The sequence below is a fragment of the Ovis canadensis genome, chromosome 19, assembly GCF_042477335.2.
Source record: "Ovis canadensis isolate MfBH-ARS-UI-01 breed Bighorn chromosome 19, ARS-UI_OviCan_v2, whole genome shotgun sequence".
In the NCBI taxonomy this organism is placed as follows: domain Eukaryota; kingdom Metazoa; phylum Chordata; class Mammalia; order Artiodactyla; family Bovidae; genus Ovis; species Ovis canadensis.
Genome location: NC_091263.1, coordinates 47,494,046 through 47,513,407, shown reverse-complemented (window position 1 = coordinate 47,513,407; position 19,362 = coordinate 47,494,046). Strand labels below are relative to the sequence as shown.

At 44.9% G+C, this 19,362-nt stretch overlaps 1 protein-coding gene across 4 annotated transcripts in view; it reads right to left on the bottom strand.

Moving 5' to 3' along the window:
* TAFA4 (TAFA chemokine like family member 4) overlaps positions 1-19,362 on the bottom strand; it is a 219,572-nt gene that overhangs the window by 8,584 nt on the left and 191,626 nt on the right. For 3 of the 4 annotated variants that reach the window (XM_069561698.1, XM_069561697.1, XM_069561696.1), the window contains one exon: positions 329-453. In XM_069561698.1, coding sequence (XP_069417799.1) covers positions 329-453 — 125 coding nt within the window. The remainder of the gene's footprint in view (positions 1-328; positions 454-19,362) is intronic. The other variant, XM_069561695.1, reaches the window with a different exon arrangement.

The following is a 19,362-nucleotide window of genomic DNA, read 5'->3' as shown; positions in this document are numbered from 1 at the left end:
TTCAGTGAGTCACCAGGATGTGGGGTCTGGCCACACTCGTTTGATGCACGGGACTGTCAACTGTGAAACCTTTACTTTAAATTGGCCCGTGAAGGAGCTGAAATGAATTCAGGAGCCCTGCTTCAGATAAGGCATCCCTCCACCAGTCACGACTCCATAAATCCGAAATGGAGGGTGATGCTGAGAAATGGGCCTTTCACAGGGCCCCACTCCTAGCAGGGCATTGCCCACGGAACTTTACCCTCCCTCTTGGCGGCAGGATGAATGTAGGGGGCAGGCTACAGCGTGCGGAAGCTGTCGCGTGCAGTTGCATTCCGTCTATACTTGCCTTGGTAGTTTTGACTTTGTTGCCACTGCTACAGGACCAACCTGAGTAATCGGGCAGCACTCGGCAGTCCTCTCCTTCCAAACAAGGATCCATGTGACACCACCATTTCTGAATCACAATGGAAGCTGGAAGACAAAGGCCATGTAACATTTGTGATGCAGTTTCTTCCCTCCAAATCCAGGCAACGTAAAGCTCAATGCAGGTTAGTACACTGGTTTCCAAGACTGCGTATAGGTGTCACCATAAGGAAAGAATCCAACCACCCATATACTTAACAGAAAAACACTATTTCTTTTTTATGCAGTTGGCTAACATTATGATGTAGGTAGTAAGATCTCAGACTGTGCGCCCTTCTTTAAAGGAGCTCGGATGAGCTGTTTTACTCTCAGCTTTGGTTTCTTCACCTGTACAATGGGGAGAAAAATAGAGCCTCCCCAAAGGATGGCAAGGGGATACAGCCGATCCAGGTAAAAGCCCTGGCTGACTTTGCACCAGGCACTGTGTTGTCAGGAGATATTAGCTGTTACCGTGTCTCCATCTCTGGTTGCAGGTGGCAGTGGAGGACGCTGATACTGCAGGTGTGAGTGCTGTTGACAACAGAGTGTCAAGACTGGGAACAGACAATATTTTCATCCCAGAAGGTGCTCATCTCTCCATGCCATTCCAGCTAGGTGAGTCAACCTGAGGCACCTGGGCGCCAAGTTAAGAGCGGGAGCACTGGCACCCCTTCACAAGCCCACATTCTCGACCAGTTAGCTGGCTAACCTGTGACTTCCCTTCACCTCACCTTCCCCACAGCAGTCTGCCAATACAGTGATTCATGCTGCAAGCCCATGAATCAGAAACTAGCACCCCAGTTCTCTGAGTTTGCAGGTAAAGATGAGAAATTAAGGAAAAAAACCATCAGCATGACTAGTTATTTCCATAGATTTCAAAGGGTAAAAAAGATGGTGATAGGTTTTTTAAGGGGACTCCCATGCAGGAGGCTGGTAGAGGACCAAGTTCCAAAGCTGCGGGTAGTGTGTGTGGATTGGGGGTGGAAGCAGATTAACCTTTCGTTGTTGTTGAAACAGTAACAGGTTGCTTTTTTAATAATTCCCCAATGGATTCTACTACTGCCTCAGAACTCTGAAAGTCAAGTTCAAGAAAAAGCAGGCGTTACACAAGCCTACCTTGGAGGAATCCGGACCACCATAAAGTGACACAACTTTATGACTTCCCAGTGCATATGAAGGTCAGGTTCACACTACCCCGTAGTCTCTTAAGGGTGCGATGGCACTGTATCTATTTTTAAAAAGCAAACCTCAGTGTATATATACCATAATTTAAAAAATATTTTACTGCTCAAAATTGCTAACTATCATCTGAGCCTTTAGTGAGTCATATTCTTTTCGCTGATAGAAGATTTGAAGTACTGCAAAAATTGCCAAACTGTGACACAAATACACAAAGCGAGCAAAGGCGGTGGGGAAAATGGTGCTGATAGACTCACTCAATGCGGGGTTGCCTCAAACCTTCAATTTGTCAAAACGCAGTATCTGTGAAGTACAATCAAACGAGGCATGACTAAATCCTAACAGTTACTTTGTCGTGAATGCAGGACACCTTAAAAATGAAGGGAAGACACTCAGTAATTTCAAATTCATTACAACTCTAAGGTTAACAGTGGGGGTTTTTTTCCTGAGTTTTACACAGGAGGGAAAACTGAGGTCCAGTGGTATTAAGCAACCTGCCCAAAGTCACAGTCTTTGCAAGTAGCCAAACGGCATTTGAACAGAGGTGCCCCAGCACAACACTTAGTACCTACCTACTCCCCAGCAGAGGCCCGACTGGAGGCAGCAACAACGTCAGGTAACAGAGCAAACGCGACGTGGCATGACAAGGGGACAGAACGGTTCCGTTACTGGCTGAAGTGACGACTTACTGTGCCTTCTCTGCGTGCAAACACCATTCCAGGTTCTGACCCAACACTGAGGTGTTACCCAGTAAGTCCCCTCCAAACCAAGACAGTGCCTGAGTAAGGCAGATTTGTGATCTAGAATAACCAGCTGCTACTGAAATCAGAGAAGGCAATGGCACCCCACTCCAGTACTCTTGCCTGGAAAATTCCATGGATGGAGGAGCCTGGTAGGCTGCGGTCCATGGGGTCTCGAAGAGTCGGACATGACTGAGCGACTTCACTTTCACTGTTTACTTTCATGCATTGGAGAAGGAAATGGCAACCCACCCCAGTGTTCTTGCCTGGAGAATCCCAGGGACAGGGGAGCCTGGCGGGCTGCCGTCTATGGGGTTGCACAGAGTCGGACACGACTGAAGCGACTTAGCAGCAGCAGCAACTGAAATCAGAAGGTGCCAACACTGAGAAAGGCATAACGCTAAATGGCTTATTTATTGTGTCAGAGACTGAACTTGATGGATGGACACACTGGGGTCAAGTCTAGGAAAGTTATATTTTTTTCAGCTCCCAATATCACAACAGTTTCACCTTAAAACTGTACAGAGCAGTGTCCTTTTTAAACACTTCTATGTACTGTTCTTCTTGTGATTGTCCCCAGAACCTTCAGAAGCAAGAACAGGAGGCAGATGGTTCCAGACAAAACACAAGAGCTTTCCACACCATGAGTAGTATCTGAATCTAGACTCTGCATCCATCAATCTTTCTGCTTACGCCAGAGTTTAAGGTAATAGTTTAGATGCGGAAGTGCTACGCAGAGTTGACCACATTCATAGTGCTGACTAGTCATTGCCTATTTTCTGAATGCCTTAGTCTGGTCCCAAGTAGGTACAAAGATAAGGGGTTTCCAGCCTTCAATTTAAAATACCATCTCCAGGCAGAAAAGTTATATAAATGTTGACAGACTTTGTTATATTTACACAGAGTTAAAATTGAACATGAAATACTGTCCAGGAAAATCTTTAAAACTGTTCCACAGACAAACTTTCTTCCACTCAGCAGTGGAGACCTGTGTACTCCTGGCAGCTATCAGAGCTACATGGATGATTCGAAAGAAGCTCTGACAGGTGCCTAGAGATCCGAGTGAAGGTAAGAGGGACAGTGAAGGGGTGGCTGAAGTGAGTGGTCAGCAAGGAAGCAATGGACACTCAGTGGCTGTCAGGGACAAGTGAACACTTGGTTCTCTCAGCAGTAGGAAGCTCTGAGAAGCTTGTGACCAAGATAGCTCCTTCAGCCAGGAAACCTGTGTCCCTAGAAGATGAGAGAATGTAGAACAAAAAGGAGTCTGAGAGAAAAGACCAGCTGAGCTGGAGTGAGGTGAGAAGTCGGGGAATAAACTCCCTGCCGAGGAAATGGATGGAATCCAATTCTCTCACCTTCAGAGCAGAGAAGTGCTGGTATCTCCTCCCTGGACCATGGGGATCCAAGACAAATCTAGAAACAGATCTTGAGGGGGAAGGATGATGGATTCAGGCATTCATCACAGACAAACAGGCCAATTCCTAACTAGTGAACTGCCTAGTTTTGTTTAAAGATTGAAGTGTATTTTAATAAATCAAAGAAGCATATATTGACACCATCAAGACCTTATGAAATCATTTACCACGATCCTGTCATTTAATTGGAAAACACAGATAATATTTCTAAAGACAGATTCACAACTGACTCCTAAAACTAGCAAAGCTGTCCTGGAATGTAAAACACTGCTAACTTGTGAAAAAGAAACCCTGTTCATAGTCGATAGAACACAAAGAGGGAGGGGCTTCCATAGGTCCATACTGTATCCAGGATAAAGGTTTTTGTGAAAAACTTAATCCCCGATGCTTTTTCAAAAAAGAGAGACATAGTAAGAGGCGCCCCGGTAGCCAAAATACAAGTTTCACATTCCTTTAGGAGTTAAGGATTGAGGAAAGAAGGCACAGTGAAGGGGAGAACCAAGCAGGGGGCTGACCTAACAGAGAAGAGAGTGATTAAGGAGCCTGCGAGTATCAGCCTCTGTGCACACGGAGTAGGGCTGTAAACTGAGACAAAGGACTCAGAAATAGGACTCTATTAAAATAACTCTTGAGAACATCTGCCCACTTAACTGAGTCTTGTCTCTGCAGGAAAATAAGTTTGTAGGAGGAATACATGTTTTTTTTTTTCCTGTTACCAAGTACCATAATATATTTTAAATGAGAAACTTATCTTGTCACTTCTATTTTTAAAATGAAATTCTTTAAAAAGCCCCATGCCTTCCTGACTTAGAAAAACACAAAATATCCCTATCTCCAAGCTGCCGAGCTGTAACAAGTTTCTGGTTTTATGTAGGAAAGGAAATTTTAAAAAGACAGTGATGCTCCCGTTTTATGGAAGCAGCTACTACTTCCTATATTCTCTTTGGGGGACAGTGTGGCGAGGTGGCTAAGTAGCTAAGGAAAGCGGATGCACTGTCTTTATCTCTCTGTTGTATAAAATAGATGGATGTTTTTGGTTTCTTGCCCTTGTTCCAAATAAATATCACTCTAAATACATACTCTGTTTTCTTTAATACATAATTATTTAGATAAGCCCACCTTCAAATAAGACTAAGAGGCTCACTTCTCTATAGCTGGTCTCTCCTTTATTGGTTTATTTTGATTGTTTTTACAAACAGGTAAGGCTTTTCTAAAGAAAAGTGTGTTTCTACACTGACACTATGGACAGAAAGGTTTAAGAAGCATCTTCCCCAGGATATGTGTCCTCTGTAAAAGGGAAACAGTCACAAGAACATCAAAACAAGAAGAGGTTTTGATGTATTTCATCTTTAGCTCTTTTGCTCTTACCTGTGTTATTTCAAGACACCTGACATGTTCCTTCAATATTAAGCCACTGATTAACTTTTAAGAAAGGTAGGTGGAAAAGCCTGCCAATAGATATGCTTAGAATTCAAGAAAGGAAGCCATTAGAAGCTGACCCAGCTAACATGCATAAAAGCAGTAGTGTGAGGACTATGGTTTTTTTTTTTTTTAAGGAATCTTTTACTTGTTCACACATTTTACCTATGACCCAGCATTGTTATTTCCACAGAGTACACAGTGAGGCTGTGGATGAAGATATACACACTCCTCCTCTGTGATCTAAGATGCATCTAAATGCGACCTTGCACAAGCACATCCACACACAGCAGAGACCTCGAAGGCCCGGCTTCTCAACCTTGACACGCCTGACATTTGGAGCCATCTAATTCTTCACTTCAGGGGTACAGCCTATGCGTGTTAAGATATTCAGCAGCACGACCCTCTCCCCCAGCATAAAGACCAAAAGCATCTCCAGGCATTATCACATGTTTCCAAGCTGCAGAAAACCACCCCCAGTTGAGCAACAATGGTCTCCGGTCACATACAGTTATGATCCAGATGTCCTCAGCCCAGAATGAGAGGCTTTGCTAGTTCATCAAACCTCATCAAAGCTTGGCCAGGTGAAAATACAACTCACTCTAATATGTCAGCTCTAGTCCTGTGTCCCTTCTTCCCACTGAAGGTAATTCCACAAGTCTAACATCTGCATGTTTCTCTGTCCCCTACAGACACCCAAATCCTGGGCTCACCATGACACCTAGGCTGACAATCCATCTGACCTGTCAAATTCAGAGAACACATTTTTCCTTCTGAGAAATCTCAGGGTATTTGATACGAACTTCGCTCACAGCATTTCCTACCTTTCTTATTGGCAGAGCGGGCTTCGTCCACTCTCCTTGAATACAAATTCCCAGACAGCAGGCAGTAAGTCCAAAAAGTTGATTTGCTCTCAGACCTTTACTATCACAGGCCCTGTGCACACCTCCAGATTTGTCTTCTACCATTTCTGAGCCAGATGAGCTGCTTCCATTTCCCAAGGCTGCCCCCGCTCATTCTCAGGTGCCCTACACCCCCGCCCCTCCTCCTACATAGTAGTCAGACTCATGGCTCCTCATGGGTACCACCCCTTGACCCCTTCTCTATTCTCCAAGAGTCCTTCATTTACTAGACTTTAATTATCTGTCTTGCTTATTATTAGCAAACTCTGGGTTGAAAACAGGACCTCCAGCATCTAGGACTTGCCAGGCACAAAAGAGCTAAATTAAAACTAGATAAATGCACACACATATCCTTCCAACTGTCAAAGTGCTTTAGTAAAGGATACTTCATTGTCACTTAGCTGACCAACACCGAGAAAAACTCAGAAAAGTGCTTCATCATTCAGGTGGCACAGAGAACACAGCTAGGAACAAAACCTTGTGAACTCACATCTTAAAGACAGACCCTACATCTCACCACACAACCCAATTCACAAAAGACGTCTTCAGGACACACAGTAACTCTTATCCTTAACCAAGCGAAGTCTGACATCTCAGAAAAGGCACTGGGACATCACTGAAAGAAAAGGAAAAAAAAAAAAAAAACCTTTGAAAAGTAACTGTCTTCTAGTCCTAGGCTTTTGTCTTATTAAGCTTTTATAAACCTGATGTTTAGAGAGCATTCAGTTTGACAAAATAAATTAAGCTTCACTGTAGTACATATTTATCTCATTTTATCATAAAACAATCCAGCATTATCTCTATAGGGCTGTATTTTGATAAATGTGTAGAATACAGTTCCTACCACGAAACAGCCTTGTCTATGCCAGTGGAAGATGCGAAAGTAAGAATGCTTAACAGCTAATTAGTTTCTGTTTCAGGATCCAAGTAATCATCGCTTCCATCAAATAATTCTTCATTCCTTCTCCCAAATCCCAAATGTGTATTACAGACACATTTCAATGATTCAGGGGGATTTGATAAGTTAATTATAACAAAGCTTGACGGGAGGAAAAGAGAGCTATTTTTAACTACTAAAAGCTGTGCTTTCCCGGAAAAGCAACAAAAACACTAGATAAGTATCTGTGGTATGGATTAACAAAAACGCATAAAGACAGTCCAATGTCTGTACCAAAATTAATGCCCCTCTTCTCGCCTTTAATTTAAATGTAAATTCAAGTAAATTTCACATTTTAGATCCTCTCTATCCTTATTGACAAATAAGATAAAAGGAAGGTATCAGCAGACACTAGATCTCCCCACGTGCCAGTTAGCAGCATGATATTGCATAATTATTATAGGATAAAGATTAAGCAGGTAAAGCTAAAAAGCTCGACTCAAACACATTCAAATAAGGAACAGAAGATCAGAGACGTACGAGAACAGTCATACATCCTAACTAGAGTCTAAAGTACAATTTCTAACACTGCCTCCGTGACTTTGAGCCCATGAACACTGACCGACCACCGACTATTTGCCAGGCAGTGCTCGTGCAGGGGACACAGATATGAAGACACAGTCCTATCTCTCTCAGGGTTTCTGGATGCCCTGGCCACCAAATGACACTAAGCTTACACAGTGGCATAAAGCTTATCCTGCACTGCCCAACACAGAAGCTTCAGGTCCCACGTTGCCACTTAAACACACTCGCGCATCTGGAATGCTCTGGAGGCTCACATGCTTAGCGGCTCCCAGTCACACTGGACACACCTACATGATGCCGCTCAGAGACGGAGATGCACAGAAAGAACACTTGCATCATCACAGAAAGTTCTGCTGTGCAGAGTCCGCTCTGAGAGCAGATAATCTGTCTCCAACACTCACCGGTCCTCCCCACCAAGGCACTCATGTAGCCTGTGAGCATGTTTCCTTTGCCAGAGACGGAACCAAAATGCCTTTCAGTAGAACAGCTAAATAAATTAAAACCTGTCCTTATGAAGGAATGCTATGGAGCAATTAAAAAGAAAACAGGTCAACAGGTACTAGCACACAAAGGTCTCCACAACCTAGTACTAACAGGAGTACTGTACACTGAATGCAAACTAGTACAGCCACTTTGGAGAACAGTGTGGAGATTCCTTAAAAAATTGCAAACAGAACTACCTTATGACCCAGCAATCCCACTGCTGGGCATACACACCAAGGAAACCAAAATTGAAAGACACACATGTACCCCAATGTTCATCACAGCACTGTTTATAATAGCCAGGACATGGAAACAACCTAGATGTCCATCAGCAGATGAATGGATAAGAAACCTGTGGTACATATACACAATGGAGTATTACTCAGCGGTTAAAAAGAATTCATTTGAATCAGTTCTGATGAGATGGATGAAACTGGAGCCGATTATACAGAGTGAAGTAAGCCAGAAAGAAAAACACCAATACAGTATACTAACATATATATATGGAATTTAGGAAGATGGCAATGACGACCCTGTATGCAAGACAGCAAAAAAGACACAGATGTGTATAACGGACTTTTGGACTCAGAGGGAGAGGGAGAGGGTGGGATGGATTGGGAGAATGGCATTGTAACATGTATACTATCATGTAAGAATCGAATCGCCAGTCTATGTCCAACGCAGGATACAGCATGCTTGGGGCTGGTGCATGGTGATGACCCAGAGAGATGTTATGGGGAGGGAGGTGGGAGGGGGGTTCATGTTTGGGAACGCATGTACACCCATGGTGGATTCATGTCAATGTATGGCAAAACCAATACAGTATTGTAAAGTAAAGTAAAGTAAAAAAAAAAAAAACAAAAGGAAAGAAATAGCCCCTGGGATATCCGTTTGTGTAATACACGTTCATTCCAAGATCTACCACATTTTCTACAGACCTGTTTTAAATACACCAGTATATATATTGACCAAACAGAGAAATGTAGTTACCCAGAGAGTAGAGGCCAAAAAGGATTTTCCCATATATCAAATGTAAAACAAGCTAGTTTACGGTAACGGATTAGCATTTCCTTTACTAAGAGACAGATGCTAATGGGAACTACTATCTTATCTGTACTTTCCAGGCCCCAGTAAACGTGCTTAACGAATTGTAACACATGATTTAGACATACAAGATTTTTATATTCAAATATCCCAAACCAGGCAGAGTATGAACACAGTTTATGTACTGATTCATGACTTCCTGTAGACATGTGAAATCTACAGAGGTCATGTTTGGTTTGGATGAAATGGCAGAGAAGGAAGAACTTGAGTTCATCTCCTACCCTGGAGACACCAAAGCCACAAGCAGATACAGAACAACTATTTCCGAGAATGACCTGAAGGCTGGGAGAACAGGTTTCCTGCAAGTAAGTCTATAAAAGAAAACGTCAGGTCCAAACAGGTAGGAGGGGCACAGGGGCAGTCAGAACCCACACCCCTGGTGCGGGACCCAGGGCGGGAGGGACGTCGCGACCGGGAAGCCCCCTGCCCAGGAGCGGAGGGATGGGCACCACGTCGGGTAGCTCAGCCCAGGGGTCCTGCAGCAAGGTGAGCCCTTAGAACGGCCTTGAAAACCAGCGGGACTCTCGGCGAGGAGAGCTGGGGGAGCGCAGACAACTGACACTCCGCTCTCGAAGGGTTCACACACAAACTCACTTATTCCAAGTCCCAGGACAGAGGCAGCAGCTTGCAAAGTGCCCCTGTCACACGGGAAGGAAATTCAGGGACTACGTTTAGGACGTGCACCAGAGAGGCAAGCCTCTGGTATCACCTCCAGAGACAGAAGTGCTGACACGGAATGTTTTCTTTAACCCTCTTTTTACCTAGCTGGCCCAGCGCTGCTGAGCAGCATTTCTGCAGCCCCATCTACCAGGCTAACACTGTGCCCCGCCCCGCCCCGCCTCGCTGGGGTCAGTCTCTCCCAAGGAGATTCCCCCCTCCCTGGTGGGCCACCTCAGCACCCAGGTGCCCCTGCAAACCAGCTCCCACTCAGGCAACTCCGCACAACCACACTCTCACAAGCGTCGTGATCAAGCCTCACAGCCAGTTGTCCCAGAGACCAATTTTATACCCAGGTTGTGCCATAAACAGTCCTGGCCAACCCACGCAACCAGCCATACTGGGCGTCAGCCCTGCCCACCAGTGTGTCTGCAGCAGTAGAGACTCAGCCCTAAAAGAAAGGTGCACGCGGCCACGCCGGTGATTCCGGTGTCTGGGGGGTGCAGGGTAAGGGGGAAGACATATGGGACCTGAGCCCTGGCACACTCCTCTCTAATCTGCAAGCCAGGAACACTTTTCTCGAGAGCTCTGGTTGCCAGAAGAACCGGGGTGGGGCATGGAGAAGTGCTGCCGCCTTGTGGACATTTCCTGTATTAACAACTTTAAACCCAGTGTTTCTGGCACTTCATATTTACAAAGTTTGTGGGGAAAAGAAATGCAAAAAAGCAAAATGGCTGTCTGGGGAGGCCTTACAAATAGCTGTGAAAAGAAGAGAGGCGAAAAGCAAAGGAGAAAAGGAAAGATATAAGCATCTGAATGCAGAGTTCCAGAGAATAGCAAGAAGAGATAAGCAAGCCTTCTTCAGCGATCAATGCAAAGAAACAGAGGAACAGAATGGGAAAGACTAGAGATCTCTTCAAGAAAATTAGAGATACCAAGGGAACATTTCATGCAAAGATGGGCTCTTTGCCCAGAAGCAGAAAATATTAAGAAGAGGGGGCAAGAATATACAGAAGAACTGTACAAAAAAGATCTTCACGACCCAGATAATCATGATGGTGTGATCACTAATCTAGAGCCAGACATCCTGGAATGTGAAGTCAAGTGGGCCTTAGAAAGCATCACTATGAACAAAGCTAGTGGAGGTAATGGAATTCCAGTTGAGCTGTTTCAAATCCTGAAAGATGATGCTGTGAAAGTGCTGCACTCAGTATGCCAGCAAATTCGGAAAACTCAGCAATGGCTACAGGACTGGAAAAGGTCAGTTTTCATTCCAATTCCAAACAAAGGCAGTGCCAAAGAATGCTCAAACTACTGCACAATTGCACTCATCTCACATGCTAGTAAAGTAATGCTCAAAATTCTCCAAGCCAGGCTTCAGCAATACATGAACCGTGAACTTCCTGATGTTCAAGCTGGTTTTAGAAAAGGCAGAGGAACCAGAGATCAAATTGCCAACATCTGCTGGATCATCGAAAAAGCAAGAGAGTTCCAGAAAAACATCTATTTCTGCTTTATTGACTATGCTAAAGCCTTTGACTGTGTGGATCACAATAAACTGTGGAAAATTCTGAAAGAGATGGGAATACAAGACCACCTGACCTGCCTCTTGAGAAATCTGTATGCAGGTCAGAAAGCAACAGTTAGAACTGGACATGGAACAACAGACTGGGTCCAAATAGGAAAAGGAGTACGTCAAGGCTGTATATTGTCACCCTGCTTATTTAACTTCTATGCAGAGTACATCATGAGAAACGCTGGACTGGAAGAAGCACAAGCTGGAATCAAGATTTCTGGGAGAAATATCAATAACCTCAGATATGCAGATGACACAACCCTTATAGCAGAAAGTGAACAGGAACTAAAAAGTCTCTTGCTGAAAGTGAAAGAGGAAAGTGAAAAAGTTGGCTTAAAGCTCAACATTCAGAAAATGAAGATCATGGCATCCAGTCCCATCACTTCATGGGAAATAGATAGGGAAACAGTGGAAACAGTGTCAGACTTTATTTTTGGGGCTCCAAAATCACTGCAGGTGCTGATTGCAGCCATGAAATTAAAATGTGGTTGCTCCTTGGAAGAAAAGTTGTGACCAACCTAGATAGTATATTCAAAAGCAGAGAGATTACTTTGCCGACTAAGGTCTGTCTCATCAAGGCTATGGTTTTTCCTGTGGTCATGTATGGATGTGAGAGTTGGACTGTGAAGAAAGCTGAGTGCCAAAGAATTTATGCTTTTGAACTGTGGTGTTGGAGAAGACTCTTGAGAGTCCCTGGACTGCAAGGAGATCCAACCAGTCCATTTTGAAGGAGATCAGTCCTGGGATTTCTTTGGAAGGAATGATGCTAAAGCTGAAACTCCAGTACTTTGGCCACCTCATGTGAAGAGTTGACTCATTGGAAAAGAGTCTGATGCTGGGAGGGATTGGGGGCAGGAGGAGAAGGGGACGACAGAAGATGAGATGGCTGGATGGTATCACTGACTCGATGGACGTGAGTCTGAGTGAACTCTGGGAGTTGGTGATGGACACGGAGGCCTGGCGTGCTGTGATTCATGGGGTCGCAAAGAGTCGGACACGACTGAGCGACTGAACTGAACTGAAAGCACACCTGCCCTCAAGAAATGTCCTGGGGTAGGTAATCAAAAAAGAATTCACAACATGGAGGACTTCACGAAGGCAGTTTCAAGAGGTAAATTTAACACAGCTTTTTTTTTTTTTAAGCACATGAAAAGATGCTCCACATGGCTTATTATTACAGAACTGAAATCAAAACTACAATGAGGTATCATCTGCCACTAGTCAGGATGACCAACATCAAAAATCTACAAATAATAAATGCCAGAGAAAGCATGGAGAAAAGGGAACCCTCCTAAGCACTTGTTTGGGGAATGAAAATTGTTAACAGCCACGATGGAGAACAGTATGGAAGTTCCTTAATAAACTAACAAAAGAAGTACCACATGACCACTCCTAGGCCCATATGGAAACAAAAGCCATAACTGAATTGGCACATGCACGTAAATGTTCACTGGAGCACTGCTGGCAAAACCCAAGGGGTGGACGCAATGAGAATCTCCATCCAGAGATGAACAGATAAAGAAGTGGTACATATATACAGTGGAATATTCCTCAGGAATAAAACAGCGTGAAAAAAATGCCTATTCCAGCAACATGGGTAGATCTGGATATAATCATCCTAAGTGAAGGAAGTCAGACCAGGAATGACAAAATGGCAATGGCATCACTGTCGCCTGCAACCTCAGAATCGATACCCATGCACTCATTTGCAAAACAGAGACAGAACCACAGACGTAAAAAACAAACGGCTGCCAAGGGGCAAGGTGGGGTGGCAGGGAAGCACAGATTAGGAGACTGAAATTAACACATACACAGCAATAAATCAACCAGGACCATCTGTATAGCAGACGGAACTCCACTCAACACACTGCAGTAAGATGTGTGGGAAGAGAATCTGAAGAAGAATTGATATGTGCATATGTATAACTGAACCAGGTTGATGTATGCTGAGAAGAAACACAACACTGTATGTCAGTGTTACTCCAATATAAAACAAAAATTAAAAAGATAAATGCCAACGGTATAGGCCTTGGACCCCTGGCCTGGTGTCACATCCTTGGAGCCTGAGCCACCCTGAGTTCCAAGGCTGGACTGGGCTGGAGCTGGGGAGGATGTGCCAGTAAATAAGCCCCCTTCAACCTGAAGTGCCTGGTCCCTGTGGATGGGACCCCAATCTCCATATCCAGATGCGCCCTCCTACCGCTCAGGCAAACCCAGTGCTCTCAAATGATGCCGACCCTTTGGGCTGGGATCTTAAAGAAGTCCCCTGTCCTCCCACAACCCCAGTGGTGGGGTTCCCACCAGCAGCCTCCTTCCTGGCAGTCCTCCCACCTAAGTACCACAGCACACTCAGCATCGCAGTTAGGGGAGGGTTTGGGATTTCTGCGGGGAGTGCAGGTTAAGGGGGACGAAGTCACGAGACAACTCTGGAACAGATTTTCTCTGGGGCTCTGGTTGCCTGAGGAACCTAAGTGGGGCCAGAGAAAGTGCTGCCGCCTTGTGGACTTCTCCTGTAACAGCAACTTGAAAACCAGGACTTGGGACACTTCAAATTCACTATTCGGGGATGGAAAGGACACCTGCCCTCACGTAATGTCCTGAAGTAGGTAACTGAAAAAGAATTCACAAGACAGACCTTCAAGAAGCCAATTTCAAGAGGTCAATTTAACATAACCTTTTTTTTTTTTTTAAAGCACACGGAAAGATGCTCCACATGGCTCATTAGAGAACTGCAAATCAAAACCGCAATGAGGTATCACCCCTTACCGGTCACAATGGCCATCATCATAAAGTCTACAAACAGTAAATGCTAGAGAGCACATGGAGAAAGGGAACCTTCCCATTCTGTTGTTTTTTGTTTTTTTCTTGGCGGGAGTGTAAATTGGTAATAGTCAAAATGGAGAATAGTAGGCCGGTTCCTTAAAAAAATAAAAACAGAGCTACCACACGATCTAGTAATTCCACCTTTGGGCCTATAGGCAGAGAAAAACTGGAAAAGATGCTTGCAAGCCAACATTCACTGCAGCACTATTTACAATAGCCACGATGGGGAAGCAGCCAGTATGTGCATGGACAGATGGATGACGAAGAAGATGCGGTACAATGACTCAGCCATAAAAAAAAGGATGAAACAAGGCCTCTGCCAGCAACATAGATGGATCTAGAGATGACGGTACTAAGTGAAGGAAGTCAGAGAACGACAAACAGCCTACAGGATCACTTATGGGTAGAATCTAAAAATCAAAGCAAACGAACTCATTTGCAAAGGAAAAACAGTGGCCCACACCTTAGAAAACAAACTTAGTGTTACCAAACAGGAAAGGTGGGGCAGAGGGAGGGATGAATGAGGAGGCTGGGATGAACATATACCCATTAATATATATAAACAAGTTAATCAATGAGGACCTACTGTATAGTACAGAGAACTCAACAGAACACTGTAATAACCTAAATAGGAAAACAATCCAAAGCAGAATAGATATAGGCCTATGTTCACTGAATCAAGTTGCTGTACACTCAAACACAAGATTATAAATCAACTATATTCCAATAGAAAATAAAAAGATTTTTTAAATGCCATCAATATTCCCCTCAGGCCTCAGGTACCTGGCCTGGTGTCACATCCCTGAAGCCTGAGCTGCCTTGGGTCCCAAGGCTGGACTGGGGTGGAGCTGAGGGGTCTGGGGAGGGATGTGCCAGCAAATGAGCCCCCTCAGAGATCAAATTGCCAACATCCACTGGATCATGGAAAAAGCAAGAGAGTTCCAGAAAAACATCTATTTCTGCTTTATTGACTATGCCAAAGCCTTTGACTGTGTGGATCACAATAAACTGTGGACAATTCTGAAAGAGATGGGAATACCAGACCACCTGACCTGCCTCTTGAGAAATATGTAGGCAGGTCAGGAAGCAACAGTTAGAACTGGACATGGAACAACAGACTGGTTCCAAATAGGAAAAGGAGTACGTCAAGGCTGTATATTGTCACCCTGCTTATTTAACTTCTATGCAGAGTACATCATGAGAAACGCTGGACTGGAAGAAGCACAAGCTGGAATCAAGATTGCTGGGAGAAATATCAATACCCTCAGATATACAGATGACACCACCCTTATAGCAGAAAGTGAAGAGGAACTAAAAAGCCTCTTGATGAAACTGAAAGAGGAGAGTGAAAAAGTTGGCTTAGAGCTCAACATTCAGAAAATGAAGATCATGGCATCCGGTCCCATCACTTCATGGGAAATAGATGGGGAAACAGTGGAAACAGCGTCAGACTTTATTTTGGGGGGCTCCAAAATCACTGCAGATGGTGACTGCAGCCATGCAATTAAAAGACGCTTACTCCTTGGAAGAAAAGTTATGACCAACCCAGACAGCATATTCAAAAGCAGAGACATTACTTTGCCGACTAAGGTCCGTCCCGTCAAGGCTATGGTTTTTCCTGTGGTCATGTATGGATGTGAGAGTTGGACTGTGAAGAAAGCTGAGTGCCAAAGAATTTATGCTTTTGAACTGTGGTGTTGGAGAAGACTCTTGAGAGTCCCTTGGACTGCAAGGAGATCCAACCAGTCCATTCTGAAGGAGATCAGCCCTGGGATTTCTTTGGAGGGAATGATGCTACAGCTGAAACTCCAGTACTTTGGCCACCTCATGCGAACAGCTGACTCATTGGAAAAGAGTCTGATGCTGGGAGGGATTGGGGGCAGGAGGAGAAGGGGACGACAGAGGATGAAATGGCTGGATGGCATCACTGACTTGATGGACGTGAGTCTGAGTAAACTCCGGGAGTTGTGATTGACCAGGGAGGCCTGGCATGCTGTGATTCATGGGGTCGCAAAGAGTCGGACACGACTGAGCGACTGAACTGAAACCTAGCATGCCTGGTCCCCTGTGGAAAGCGAAAGTGTTAGGTGTTCAGTCGTGTCTGACTCTTTGCCACCCCATGGACTGTAGCCCGCCAGGCTCCTCTGTCCATGGGATTCTCCAGGCAAGAATACTGGAGTGGGTTGCCATGCCCTCCTCCAGGGGATCTTCCAAACCCAGGGACTGAACCGGGGTCTCCAGCACTGCAGGCAGATTCTTTACCATCTTAGCCACCAGGGAAGCCCTATGGATGGGACCCCCTTCTCCAGATCCAGGCAGGCCCTCCTACAGCTCAACCAAACCTAGTACACCCAAAGAACAGTGGACCCTCTGGGCCAGAAGAGCTCTAAGAAGTCACCTGGTCTCCAAGTCTCCCAGTGCTGAGGTTCCCACCAGCTATCTCCTTCCTCAGAGCCCCCCCACCTAACGAGGACAGCACCCTCAGCATCACAGTTCTGACAGGGCTTAGGATCTGTCTGGGTGGTGGAGGGTAGCAGGGGAAGAAGTCGTGAGACAGGAGCCCTGGCACAGCGCACTCTGTAATCTACAAGCCAGGAACATGACTCTCTAGAGTTCTGTTTGCCCAAGGAACCTGACTGGAGCATCAGGAAGTGCTGCCAAGAATCTCCCTGGGGGTACAGTAGATAGGAATCTCCCTGCCAGTGCAGGGGATGCGAGTCTGATCCCTGGTCTGGGAAGATATCACATGTCGTGGAGCAACTGGGCCCGAGCGCCACGGCTACCAAGCCTGCACTCTAGACCCTGTGCTCTGCAACAAGAGAATCCGCCACAGTGAGAAATCCAAGCGCCACAAACGAGAGTAGCCCCCGCCCTCTGCAACTAGAGAAAAGCCCATGCAGTGACAAAGACCAGGCACAGCCAAAGCTAAATAAATTAACAACAGAAAGTGCTGCCGCCTTGTGGACATTTTCCATAACAACAACTTTATTTTTTTTTTATTTTTTTTTTTTTAGTTTTTTATTTTTTAAATTTTAAAATATTTAATAATTACATGCATTCCCAAACATGAACCCCCCTCCCACCTCCCTCCCCATAACATCTTTCTGGGTCATCCCCATGCACCAGCCCCAAGCATGCTGCATCCTGCGTCAGACATAGACTGGCGATTCAATTCACATGATAGTATACATGTTAGAATGTCATTCTCCCAAATCATCCCACCCTCTCCCTCTCCCTCTGAGTCCAAAAGTCCGTTATACACATCTATGTCTCTTTCCCTGTCTTGCATACAGGGTCGTCATTGCCATCTTCCTAAATTCCATATATATGTGTTAGTATACTGTATTGGTGTTTTTCTTTCTGGCTTACTTCACTCTGTATAATCGGCTCCAGTTTCATCCATCTCATCAGAACTGATTCAAATGAATTCTTTTTAACAGCTGAGTAATACTCCATTGTGTATATGTGCCACAGCTTTCTTATCCATTCATCTGCTGATGGACATCTAGGTTGTTTCCATGTCCTGGCTATTATAAACAGTGCTGCGATGAACATTGGGGTACATGTGTCTCTTTCAATTCTGGTTTCCTCGGTGTGTATGCCCAGCAGTGGGATTGCTGGGTCATAACAACAACTTTAAAATCGCGGCTTATTTGGCTCAGGCGGTAAAGTGTCTGCCTCTAATGTGGGAGACCTGGGTTCGATCCCTGGGTTGGGAAGATCCTCTGGAAAAGGCAACCCACTCCAGTACTCTTGCCTGGAAAATCCCATGAATGGAGGAGCCTGGTAGGCTGCAGTCCCTGGGGTCGCAGAGTCAGACACGACTGAGCGACTTCACTTATGGGCACTAAGAATCCGGCCAACTGAGCGACTTCACTTTCACCTTTCCCTTTCATGCACTGGAGAAGGAAATGGCAACCCACTCCAGTGTTCTTGCCTGGAGAATCCCAGGGACGGAGGAGCCCAGTGGGCTGCTGTCTATGGGATCGCACAGAGTCGGACACAACTGAAGCAACTTAGCAGCAGCAGCATACAGGCAAAGCCTGCAGGGCTGTAAAGGACATCTCTCCTCAAGAAATATCCTGGAGTAGGTAGGTAATTGAAATCAAGAATTCAAAACAGGTCAGACCATAAGGAAGCCGATCTAAAGAGGTCAGTTTAACGCACGCATATTTTAAAGCACAAGATGCTCCACACGGCTCATTATTAACCATCTGAAAATCTAAACAAGGTGTCACCTTGCACTAGTCACAGCGGCCATCATCAAAAAGCCCACGAAGAATAAATGCTGGGGAGGCTGTGGAAGAAAGAGAACCCTCTTCCTACACTCTTAGTGACGATGCAAACTGGTGTAGCCACTATGGAGAACACTATGAAGTTTCCTTAGAAAACCAAGAATTGAGCTAGCGTATGATCTAGCACTCCCACTCCTGGGCATATATCCACAGAAAACACTAATATAAATGCACTCCAAGTTTCACTCCAGCACTGCTTACGTTAGCCAAGACAGGGAAGCAATCTAAATGGCTATCGACAGATGAATGTATGACAAAGATGCTGTATATATACACAATGGACTATGACTCAGCCATTAAAAAGAAAAATAACGCTATTTACAGCAACATGGATGGTACTGGCAAAGTAATATCTCTGCTTTTCAATATGCTATCTAGGTTGGTCATAACTTTCCTTCCAAGGAGTGTCTTTTAATTTCATGGCTGCAGTCACCATCTGCAGTGACTTTGGAGCCCAGAAAAATAAAGTCAGCCACTGTTTCCACTGTTTCTCCATCTATTTGCCATGAAGTGATAGGACCAGATGCCATGATCTTAGTTTTCTGAATGTTGAGCTTTAAGCCAACTTTTTCCCTCTCCTCTTTCACTTTCATCAAGAGGCTTTTTAGTTCCTCTTCACTTTCTGCTATAAGGGTGGTGTCATCTGCATATCTGAGGTTATTGATATTTCTCCCAGCAATCTTGATTCCAGCTTGTGCTTCTTCCAGCCCAGCGTTTCTCATGATGTACTCTGTATAGAAGTTAAATAAGCAGGGTGACAATATAGCACATTGAAAAGCAGAGATATTACTTTGCCAACACAGGTCTGTCTAGTCAAGGCTATGGTTTTTCCAGTAGTCATGTATGGATGTGAGAGTTGGACTGTGAAGAAAGCTGAGCACTGAAGAATTGATGCTTTTGAACTGTGGTGTTGGAGAAGACTC